Below are 12107 nucleotides of genomic sequence, written 5' to 3'. Positions count from 1 at the left end.
TTGTAACTTCTATATTTTATGGCAAATCTGTTGTTAATTGTAACTTCTATATTTTATGACAAACCTGTTGTTAATTGTAACTTCTATATTTTATGACAAACCTGTTGTTAATTGTAACTTCTATATCTTATGACAAACCTGTTGTTAATTGTAACTTCTATATTTTATGACAAATCTGTTGTTAATTGTAACTTCTATATTTTATGACAAATAACTAGCGTTCACTTAGGAAACTACTTAAATTAGAAAAAAAATACATAAGTTGCGAAGATGGATCGAATTGCCATTAAAATCAGTTTTGCACTTACAGGTAATTTTGTACGTTTTTACTTTGGTAATGTACGTTTTCATTGGGTAGAAGGGCTGGGGCTTTAGAGAGCAAAGAGATCAGGAAATTTTTGAAAGTTTTTGGAAGGATAATTAATTAAACCTATTTTGGTGAAAACGGTTCCCCTGCGGGGCCCGTAGTCGTTCAGTTGTCTTGCTTGCCTCATCAAAAAAATGTCCTAGTCAAAACTCTATATAAAATTGCATTTACAAGAATCATAGTTTCAAAAAGTACGGTAAGCATGTTGGTCTGGCCACAACCCTGTTGGAGTTTCATTCGAATAACGTGCCTTCGGTTGAGCATTAATTATTATTAGAGAGTTTTAGAACAAACGTGACCAAGTTTTCATCGTTTTCCTGTATCTTACTTAACCCTTTACAAACTTTCCCACTACACACAAATATTCTTTTGTTTTTCTACTACTTGGATTCTTTTGCAAGTCCTTTTCAGTAATGTAAAATACTTTTTCACTGGTCAACTGACGTTTGACGTTTGCCGTGAACGTAAATCTAAAACTCTCTATTGCTTCGTTTTCCTTTCAAACCATCTGCATGTCTTTCCCTTGAAAACATTATACGTGTGTTTTTCAGCAATGTTTGAGAAACTACATATCAACAGCTTAATTAAAACGAGCATTTCAAAATTATTTTATGAAATACAGGGATTGCCAACCAAAAGTCAGTCAAATATCTATCCTCAATGCTCACACTGCCCACTGAAATTATATTTTACCAAAAAAGGTTAATTTTTTTAATTTTATTACGATATCCACAGGCCAATCTTTTTTTTTTTTTTTTTATTTATTTATTATTATTATTATTATTTCTATTGCGAAGAAAATTTATTTAAAATGTTATTTTTCCTCACAAAAAGATAATAAATAAATTAAACTAACTTTCTTAGCTTTTTTAGCGAACCTAGATTTATTTACAGTTAATCTTGAAATTAAAGGTAACCTATATCCATTTCTATTTTCAATATAATTCTCTTGGACGTCGCTTATAATATATGTTGAAATTGTAAGTTAATACTGACATGTCCTGTGTTGCTGGTTTGCAGGGTAGTTTTTTTATTTATTTATTTATTTTTTTTAATTATTTACAAACATTTTAATTGAAATTTACAAGCTTTTTTTTTACAATCTATTGTTGCGTGATTCTTTCAATACATGATATGTTTAAAGATATCATCATTAATCCCGTACTCTTAATTCCAGTTTGTCATTATATTTGACATGATATTGACAAAATATCGAAGCTTTAACTGGTTTTCGTGCTCATTTTGAAACTAATCCTATATATCCTAATTGAGTCGTCTAAAATGCTTTTAAAGGCACAAGATATAGTTAACTTTACCAATAGCTGTTCTAATCCGACTGATCAAAACGCCCGCAAAGTCGGTGCGAGTTGTTTAATCGCGCGCCAAACCTTTTAAGAGGCAAGACATCTCGCCTTGGCTGATGTGGTTTCCTTTCTTCGCCATATGTTTTTTATACCACAATATGAGAATTAAACGTTGATAAAGAAGAACATCCGGTTATTGTGGTTTGTAGACTATTGGACTGTTCACCGCTTTTTATTGCTTTAAACAGTTACACGATTGTCTTATATTAAAACTATCATTATGAATAATCGATGTCTTTATCGGCTGCATAGTCAAATTGTCTCAACTATCAACGCTTTTTTATATATATCATTTCATATATTCATATTTAATGTTTAATGTTTTAGTGGTCGCAATGGTGAGAGCACTCGCCTCTCGTCAATGCGGCCCAGCCTTAGACCTGCCGGGCTCGATATCGTATGTCGGTAGAGTTGTCGGGCTCGATATCGTATGTCGGTAGAGTTGTTTGTTGGTTATTTCTTTCCCTTATATGCTTCGTTCACTGGAAAAATCGATCGATTTGAGATGTTGGGTATAAGTTGAAAGATTGATGGGTTGCAAGCATTCCCAAGAGAGTTAAAAGACAAAAACATGGCGGCCATTGTGGTACCGTTAACAATGGATGCTAATGAGAAATCTTTTGTTAAATGATACCAACATGGCCGCGATGATCGTAACGTGCAAATGAAGAATACGTTGAAATTCACTGAATACTTCAACCTTTTCGATACCTCAATGGTATAGAAATATGGGCGTTGCCATTTACTTTCAAGATACTTCCATCATTTGAAGCGCGCGCAATTTTTACAGAGCTCTCCGTCCTCTTCATCTTTCTCTTTCTTTCTTTGTCAGTTTCTCGATCTCTCTTTCTCTTTTATAATATCTATCTTTTAATATCTGCCTCTTTTGGCTTACCCAAGAGTCTATTAAATTAGAAGTTATTCAAAAAGCTTTTCATTATTTAAACTTACAAATTCATTTCCATGATTTCATTTTAGTGGCCATGGCACTAAGAAATTATTAAGCTTCCTTTAATAGCTTCCCTTTGTGGGAAACAAGGGTGGCGTGCGCTGTTAATGCGGCCCGACGGTCCTGCCGAGTCGAGTAGAGTTGTTTGTGGGTTCTCTCCTGTGCTTCGAGGGTTTTTCTCCGGGTTCTCCGGTTTTCCTCCCTCCTCAAAAATCAACTTCTAAATTCTAATTCAATCTTTGGGCTTTCACTTAGTTTGGAGCCTAGCTCTGTTGTGATTGTCCTACGCTGTGATACAACAGCTAAAGTTAGTAGAATAGTCAAATAGCGAAATATTTAGTTAGAATTGACTGCGTTATCCGGCAACATAAACGTTTCTTTATCCATCGCCGATTTCTGTTAGTCTCGCTGTAATACTGATTCAGAAACGCAAGTACAATCTTAAGAAAAAGATATTCGGCTTCAAGACGCCTGGAACCCGTTACATACACACCCCATTCAATAACATACGTTGAATGTCAATGATCATATGATCCCAATGCAATCGGGACAAGCTCAAAAAAAATGCCATCGACTTATATTGCTAGTTAATAACTACAAATCCCCCACTTCCCCTCCCCATGTTTTGACCTTATTCCTTATATCTGTTTAGCACGTTTTTAGTCAAGACTAAGTATCTATAGCTACGTCACGTGTTAAGGAAACTCTGGTTGATTAGTTCACGGAGAGAGTCACTCCAGATAACAATCGTCGCTCTTAGAATGGAAGTGAAAGAATGTTGTTTTCTTTACGTCTATGAATTTTCCCATCTCTTGTGCCATGGCCAGAGGCTCTTGTCTAAAAAAAGGAATTAATCTAGAAATTGATTTTTACAAAGTGGAAAACCGGAAAAAAACTTCACGAAACGCATGAGAGAACCATCAGAGTCATCGGGTAGTCCATTACCTGTCCATCGGTCCTGCTGCTTTTTTTATTTAACATAACTATTTGAGAATCATTTAGAAACCTCCTAGATACCTTTATCAACGTAGGTAGGGAAAGATAAACTAGACTGCTGACGGAAACGCTCTCATCAAAAAGACACGTGCGCGCAGTTTGTCCACTTAAACTATCCTGCAGCTATTGATTCGAGTGAGTCGAAAACTTACTTGACACCTCCTTTGAGTTTGAAAGCACTCATAGCTTGGCTCCATTAAGTAGAAGCAAGATAATGCGTCGAGGTTGCTTGAACAGTTAAAAGCTCACGGAATTCTTGATTGCGTAGGATCGTAAAACTTGCAGAAAGACGGGCTTCCCGTGTTTTTTTTAATCCTCTTTTTTTTTTTTTTTTTTTTTTTTTTTCTTTTTTTTTTTTCATTTACCTAGATTTGGTTGACGTTCTCTCTCCAAGCAGATCAGAAAAAAGGACCGATCTGGAGAAGGATCATTTTTGGAATGTCAGCTAGCAAAATGAGCCTTTATTTCTTTCCTATACAAATGTCCACCAAAACAATAAATTAGACATGGAGATAAGTAAACAAAAATTCGAGGAAATAATTTAAGAGATAATTTCCACCTTTTGCGCTGCAAAGCATCCAGGAATAGAGAACTGTATTTAACTTTGACATATTTTTTTTCTATTTCAGACCACGTTCCCTAGATAATAATATTTTGTCTTTCGTTGTATCCATATTTATCCATATTGATGTATCTTCTCATGCGGATTCAGTAAACAAAGAAATGATATTCTAGGGAAAGACATGTGGTCTGAAATGGGAGAGAATCACGCCCAAGCTAAAAGAGGTCTAAACAGGATGTGGTGCACAGCAGTTCAAAGACAGTTAGCTGCGTAAGTCTGTTAAATAACTTTAATCTAGCTTGAGTGTATTAATTTATCAAAGCACATTTGTTGCATCGGTGTTCCTAGGATAACTTTTCAAAGGATGCATTTGCTCTCCGCAGGAGTTTATCCTCTTCCAGCCAAAAAAACTTAAAATTAAAATATAGCATATATCGGCTCATTGCAATCTGTCTAGTTGAGTTTGATTTGATCTAGGTTATTGATCTATCCCCACCGCTGTTCATCAATTATATTGATACTATTAATAATTGCAAGATATATGGATTTTTTTTGCGATTTACTAAACATAGTGCACTGCTTTGTACATCATATTATTTTGGAAAATGCATTCATCGTATCTTAGTTTGAAGGCCTTTTTTTGACTGATGAATTCCAGACTAAGCTATATACTTCTTCTTCTTCTTCTTCTTCTTCTTCTTCTTCTTCTTCTTCTTCTTCTTCTTCTTCTTCTTCTTCTTCTTTTTCTTCTTCTTCTTTTTCTTTTTACCACAAGATGCTTTCTCTATCTTATATAGTCACAGTATTTGCAAGTTTAAGTTATGTCATCGCCGCCTTGTTAGTATTAACACTGATTGTTTTACCAGCCTCCCTTGTTAATACCAATAACGTGGACTCCATGTCTTTTTTTCTTGACCCTCTTGGAAATGGTTTCAAACCATCAATCAGGACAGGCAAACTTCCGTTTTTCTGAGCAGCAGAACGCTAAAGAGTTCCCTTCTGAACGTCTTATTCATCACACCGTATATAATAGGATTGAGAGCACTGCTGATGTACGCAAAATACAGGTAACAAAGATACGCTCCCCTTGGCAGACTTGCCGTTCCCAGAAATGAGTTCAACATCTCTACGATAATAACTGGGATCCAACAGACCACGAAACCAACTACCATACAAAATAGTGTCCTAGTCACGTTTACCTCTCGAACGGACATGCTTGTTGCACGAGCTTGTTCTCTCTTCTGTAGAGGATTTTTAAATGAAGGGTGAATGACGGTAGTGTGGTTTTTGACAGTTTTTAGTACTTTATAGTAACATATGAATATTATTATCATCGGTAATACAGAGTAAAACAGTACCACTCCAGCTATATACACCATTCTGGTAGTTTTGAAACTTTTATTGAATGTCATAAAACATGTCCCTTTGCCCGGGCGAAACGTAAAGTGGCTCCATGCACCTGCGATAGGGATTACGATAACGATGATGATGATCACCAAGGTGCTGCAGATCATCACTATGGATGATTTGATGCTGAACCACTTTGTGTAGACATTGGGCCGCACGACGCGATAATATCGATTTATGGCTGTCAATGTCATTATATGAAGTGATGCCCAAGCAAGAAGCAGCACAACGAATCCTTGGTATTGACAAACAACGTCTGTAAATATCCATTCCCCTTTGATGAATATCATCGCTGTACAAGGCATCACTAATACCGATATAAGAACATCGGATATAGCCAGTGCACCAATATACACATTTGTGATGGTACGAAGCATGGGTTTCTTGTAGAACACGAAGCAAACGAGGACGTTGCCAACAAGTGCTGTAAGGTCGATGAGAATAATGAAAAATGACTCGAAAAAGATGGTAGTTGGAGATCGAGAACGCAGCAGCGAAGAAAGACGTTCAACATTCTTCTGTTCTTCTTCTTCCATTTTATCCAAAATGAACTGGAAAAAAGAGAAAAAAATGAATGAACTTGGGAAAGAAACAAAAATATAGCGATTCAAGGAAAGTTGAACTGTATCGAAGAAACAAGCTGAATTTTGACTACAAACAATCAAAAGTCTGCAATAACAAAGACTGATCTCAACAGGACGTTTTTGCCTTTTGAATTTTCGTTGTGTTAATTCTAAAGTAGGGATTGCTAATTTATTCATATTCCAAGAATTATGACTGAAAAATGGAAAATGAAATAATGTGTTTTTTTCTCGTGATTTCCATAAAAAAGGCTGAAACTTGGCTCTAGCAAAGAACAGAATGCAAAAGAAATGGTATTAAAAATGTAATTCATCGATAGTTATATCATATATCAAACAGAATATTACGTACATGGGCTCTTGAAAATAAGGATTTTATCTTCTAGTGTTGAGAATATCTTAATTTTTAGCTGCGCTCACTCGTAAGATATCACCTTAACACTCGAAGAGAAAATCCATGTAATATAAATTTGCTTTTATATGATGACACAAAAAGTGAATTTGTTGTTTTTTAAGTCGTATTCTTAGTGGATAACATTACATGTCCTTTAGTTCATGTTTATAGTTGTCATAGCAATTAATGGTTATGAAGGCTAACGTACGTTTAACGGCGTCAGTTGTTTTTTAAAGCAGCAGCTGCAAACTCTAAAGATTCTCAGAATAAACTGGAGTCATTTCGTCTTTCTGCCAAATGCCGGAGGGTATTATTTGATCCTGAACAGCATAAATTAGCTATAGCATTATCTTGAGAAACTGAGAATATGAAGGGTATTTTGCCATCAACTGAAATGTCGTAACTGACTACCAAAACTACCACTATACCCACTACCAATAATGCTAAATACTAGGACTCGGTACTGATGAACCACGTTAACTTCCAATTCGATCTGTTCTTACCCCGACTTAGATCAGACCAGAGGTTGTTTCAAGGTTTGATCTGTGAGTTAGCCATGCCTTCACTTAAATCAGCCCAGAGGTTGTTTCAGGGTTCTATCAGTGAGTTAACGGTGCCCTAACTTAGATCAGTCCAGAGGTCGTTTCAGGGTTCGATCTGTGAGTTAGCCATGCCCTGACTTTGATCAGCCCAGAGGTTGTTTCAGCGTTCAATCTGTGAGTTAGCCATACCCTGACTTTGATCAGCCCAGAGGTTGTTTCAGCGTTCCATCTGTGAGTTAGCCGTGCCCTGACTTAGATCAAACCAAAGGTTGTTTCAGGTTTCAAGGTATATATAATCGTGCTCTGACCGGCTTAGATCCGCCTAGGTAAGGTTGTTTCAATGCCGATTCTTATTTAGATACTTCAATAGGCTGATAACACAAAGTAAATATGTATCATCGCGATCCATTAACGGTTGTTTCAACAACCGTTGGTATCAAACAAAATACGAAGCTATCCGTAACAAAATCTTTGCTCTAATGAAATGCTCGTAAGATCTGACATCCAGTTTATCCGCTGATAAATTTCAGTAAGTTACATTATTATTTTTATCGGTCGAAAATGCATCTATAACTATAAGTTAGTTGAATTGCCTATAGCGCGCCTCAACTAAACTAGTTTGCTATCTTTTATTGCTAACTAGGACGGGTTTCAAATACATCAAATAATAGCCATTAAAGTTCTAGAAACAAGTTAAAAACGAATCAAATCAATTGGATCCGTTTCCTGTCATAAAAAGATAGCAGTTTTCGATTCAATTTTCTTAGCAATGAAATTTAAAATACATCAACAATTGAAATAAATTATTCACAAACCTTTTCTATATTGAATTTTTCGGTATATACATGGAAAACATCCCACAACTGATGAACACGCTTTAATTTTCGTTCTTTGTCAGTCTCGTTGTGAAAATTCAAACTTTTCTATCGACCTCTTCTTGTAGATCTACCAATGAATGACAGAATGCGTCATTTCAGCTGCGCGTATTGCATTAGCAATTCCTCACTCGCCTAATTAAGGCATCGGCGTGCGTAAAGCAAAAAAAAATTTTAAACCAAGTGGTTACCTACAGCGCATTGTTTCATTACTTTTAGCTGATTCCTCATATGACTGAAGTGCACTAAGATTGAGTTTAGGATCAAATGCTTTGTATTAATAAAACCGAAAAAGGACCAATACGCCACACACCAGGGGGCAGACAGCAAACGGGGACAATTCCCCGCTAATTTAAGAAGCGCACGAAATATTCTTAGAGACCATGGAAAAATACATTTGGTTATATATCTATTGGTTCTGTGTTGGACCAGTCATGAAAGAAATTCTACATATGGAGAAAGGATGAATTCATTCGGGTCCTTTCTTCATGACACGTACGAATTATTAAGGTGCCTTTCTTGAGTCTTGTCTCTGTAGCAGTATTCTAAGCTAAAAAGGGAAAACAGAATATCTTGAGGGGAAATGTTTCATTTTATATCCTTTCCTCTGTCTCACTAGCTATAATATGACGATTTCAAGCTTGACAATACCCTTTCTAGTTTGTACATTACCCTTATTATAGACAGAGGCTCATATTTTGCAAAAGACTGGACGTACACAGCTATAGGACGTCATGCTGAGTAGTAAATTAGTCTTGTGTGGATTCTCGAAAATTCTTTAAATGCAAATATTTGTTCTTGAGATAAAAAGAACAGAAGTATGGAGATACGTAACCTCAATTAAAGATGATCATTCGAACCACTTGAAGGTTTAACCATTTGAAGATGTAATTATACAATGGCAACATTTTCTCCTTAGATTTTTTCGAGACTATGAGTATTTTTCAGGGCAGGACTCGAACCACGACCTCCCGCTCGAATGTCCGATGCTCAACCAACTAAGGCAGCCTGCTAACGGTTTTAAAACTTTAAAAATTACAAACAAGTCCAAGCCAAGTTGGCTCGTTTGACAGAGCCCTGTAATGAGTTACCGGTTTGATTGATATTGTTTAATCTGTGTCATATTCATATTTATGGTGTATTTATGGGTTCTTTCTGCAAGAGGCTATCGTCGGGTCATTTCACCGAGACTATACCATCTTACCATTTCCTTTTATTCTAATATTCTTTCTTTCTTTCTTTCTTTCTTTCTTTCTTTCTTTCTTTCTTTCTTTCTTTTCTTTCTTTCTTTCTTTCTTTCTTTCTTTCTTTCTTTTCTCTTTCTTACCAATGCTTTCTTCATTTCACCGTTTTACCTTATTAGCTCTTAATCTAGATCTTGATTTTTTTCGTCTCATGCACTCTTCTCATACCTTATAAGAAAAATCGCTCTGTCATTATTTGCTATAGTAGCTATCTTATTTGCTACAGTATAACAATACGTTTCCATGAACTAAATATGATTTTCATTGGGAGCCGTTTAATTTTAGCGTTTTGGACAGTTTTCTCAATGGGTTCTCATTAACAGGTTATTTTTAATGTGTCCCTATAAGTTCTTATGTTCTACGCCAAAGAACGTTTTGTAAGGCTACTTTACTTGTGAATAGGTTTTAAGGGCTCACCTGCGACCAAATGGGAATGTTTTGAGACTCCAGCATAAATACTCTAATAATCCGGCCATACCCGATGCAGTGTTACATCACGTATTTACACCCAAAACTAATGTCAGATGGTGGACAAGCTAAACTTCGTTTGTTATTACAGTAAAATGTTCAGTGATTATAAAGAGCACAGTACCAGAAGAGCTCACTAGATGAAAGAAAAATGGTCTAAACCGAAATATGTTTTCAATTGGTGCTTCCTATCTGTAAGACGTCTTTTCTTAATATTAAAATAAACTCTGTGAATTATGCAATCCATTACAGTTCGGCTTGGAACATTTACCAATTAACACTTAAGATGTTTTCTATAAATAGCAACATGATAAATCAAATTATTTTTTTCGCAATCTGGTAACCTAAAAACCGTGCGTTCTGATTGGCTGGCGAGCGGCTTGTCATTTTCTGACAGATAACCTTGATAGTGACTCGTGTGCGTAGCGATTCATTGCATTGCAGGCCTTCATACTAAATAAGCTAATTCCTTATTAAATAGTATTTCAAGTTCTCATTGTTGATTCTCTCCTTTGTTTTTAAGGTTTTCTCAAGGTTCTCTGGCTTTCTTCCCCATCGCATAAATCACGTTCATGGTTACGTCTGACACGAGTTCCTGTCCCAGGGCTTTGTACAACATTTAATCCAATTCGTGCGGCTTAAAATAGCGTTTCCTCATCGCGAATAGTTCTGACATTAATCCTTCGAGGTTCATGCATCATGACAGCCTCTCTTTGATCAATCATATTATTTATCGTTTGCGCTTGAATAACCGAAATATCTTGGCGAAAAAGACACCCGAACGATTTTCGTAATATTTTACGAAAGATTTTGTTAGTTACGCCATAAATTATTGGGTTGGTTGCACAGCTTACGTAAGCTAAATATACATGTATCATGTAGGACCATCGAGGAAGAGATCGAGAACCATAAATGGAGTTTAGCATTTCGACGATAATCGATGGTATCCAGCAAAGAATGAAGGCAAATACTACCGAAAATATAGTTTTTGTTACTCGAATTTCATCCACGCTTATTGACGGACAAAACGCTCCGGCATTCTGTGGGAAAACGGCCTTTTTGTGCGCGGACACGACCGTGTGGACTTTGTAGTAGCAAAATCCAATAACAGCCAAGGGGAGTATTGTATACACTAAGATATAGAATGAAATACATGTTCTACGAATGGCTGGAAAAGATGTGTTTAGTGTTAAGAAACATGCTGCTCTTGCTGGCCAGAATTCAAACTTGGCAAAACCAGCCAATATTGGGAGAAGAACAAAAACACCTGCTATGACGAAGACGGCAATAACCATCATGAGACAGCTCCGCTTTGTAAAAAGCCGTAGGTACAAAGATCTTTTAACAACACGAAAGTATCTACTAACAGCCATTAGGACCATGATGTGTAGCGACGACCAGGCGAGTACAAGGATGAAAAACCCTTGAAATTTGCAAATCCGGTTGTTGAAGTTCTGCCGAGATGTAATCAAAATATCCAGGGAAATAGGCATGATGAACGTCGCCATTAGAAGGTCTGATAAAGCAAGAAAAAACATGTACATACCGAAGAGGTTTCGTAGTCTTGGAGATCTGTGGATGACATAAAACACAGACAAGTTCCCAAAGATGGCGACCACCTCGATGAAAATAAGAATGGAAACTTCCAGAAATACTTGGAGCTTTCCTCTAGACATGAGTTCCGTTAAGTCTCTTGGTAGCGGAGTTCTGGTTCTATTGCTCATGCTTTTATTTCAACTACTGAATTGTAAAAATAAACTGACTCAAAACTCGCGAGCGAAATAAATCATAAATGAAAAGGATAGGAAGTTTTACCTTTAATGTTTCAGCGTAGAAAAAGATTAGTAAGGTGATCTTACTTTTGACTAAAAATATCGTCCACTCCAAGCAAAAGCCAAACAGACATTTATTTCCTTGTCTTTTCTTAAATACAGCATCGCCTTGCCTTAACATCTGGTGTGAAATAATCTTATTCGCCGACTTAATCCCTTCCATTATATCAACCAATATAACTTGTTTAAAATTAAACTGTCTTAATCCAAGGCCTTTGTATTCAGTTCCGATCAAGTCCGCGGCAGCAAAAAGGTTTGAGAGTCTAGGTGTAAAATCAAGAATAGATGATTGACTGTAATATTTAATCCAGCTGTACTTTAATTGGTATTTGTTGTTTATGGTCTTTGGATGTGTCAGTAAATTACGTAATGATTTGACATGATCGTATTATTGTAAAGAAACTTATTCTCTTGTCACTGTTCTATTGAAGACAATCATGAAATGTAATTGATATATACATGAGGTGAAATTCAGCACGATATCAGATAGATAAGTCTATCCACTACCGAGCCGAGCCAGCGAGCC

At 36.2% G+C, this 12107-nt stretch overlaps 2 protein-coding genes across 3 annotated transcripts; both read right to left on the bottom strand.

The window, feature by feature from the left end:
• Positions 1 to 4509: 4509 nt before the first annotated feature.
• LOC116293144 (G protein-coupled receptor 161B-like) lies at positions 4510 to 9264 on the bottom strand. Of its 2 annotated transcripts, none has more exons than XM_031700540.2 (2): positions 7978 to 9264; positions 4510 to 6196 (listed from the first exon to the last, which is right to left on the bottom strand). In XM_031700540.2, exon 2 carries the CDS (start codon positions 6179 to 6181, stop codon positions 5183 to 5185), a length of 999 nt encoding a protein of 332 aa, XP_031556400.1. In that variant the 5' UTR covers positions 6182 to 6196; positions 7978 to 9264; the 3' UTR covers positions 4510 to 5182. The 2 variants fall into 2 exon arrangements, with proteins under 2 accessions (XP_031556400.1, XP_031556401.1); XM_031700541.2 differs by lacking the exon at positions 7978 to 9264 and adding an exon at positions 7124 to 7252.
• Positions 9265 to 9387: 123 nt separating this feature from the next.
• On the bottom strand, positions 9388 to 11812 carry LOC116293133 (melatonin receptor type 1B-B-like). The gene is made up of 2 exons (XM_089028809.1): positions 11565 to 11812; positions 9388 to 11486 (listed from the first exon to the last, which is right to left on the bottom strand). The coding sequence occupies exon 2, from the start codon at positions 11471 to 11473 to the stop codon at positions 10388 to 10390; it is 1086 nt and encodes a 361-aa protein (XP_088884935.1). The 5' UTR covers positions 11474 to 11486; positions 11565 to 11812; the 3' UTR covers positions 9388 to 10387.
• Between the last annotated feature and the right edge of the window lie 295 nt (positions 11813 to 12107).

This window comes from Actinia tenebrosa, unplaced genomic scaffold, assembly GCF_029948245.1.
Source record: "Actinia tenebrosa isolate PJP-AT-01 unplaced genomic scaffold, QUT_ActTen_1.0 PGA_scaffold13__45_contigs__length_12533684, whole genome shotgun sequence".
Classification (NCBI taxonomy): Eukaryota; Metazoa; Cnidaria; class Anthozoa; order Actiniaria; family Actiniidae; genus Actinia; species Actinia tenebrosa.
This window is presented reverse-complemented; position numbering and strand designations above follow the sequence as displayed.

Excerpts from the sequence above, each read along its gene's own strand:
- LOC116293144 (XM_031700540.2), bottom strand. The coding sequence starts at position 6,181 with ATGGAAGAAGAAGAACAGAAGAATGTTGAACGTCTTTCTTCGCTGCTG.
- LOC116293133 (XM_089028809.1), bottom strand. The coding sequence starts at position 11,473 with ATGAGCAATAGAACCAGAACTCCGCTACCAAGAGACTTAACGGAACTC.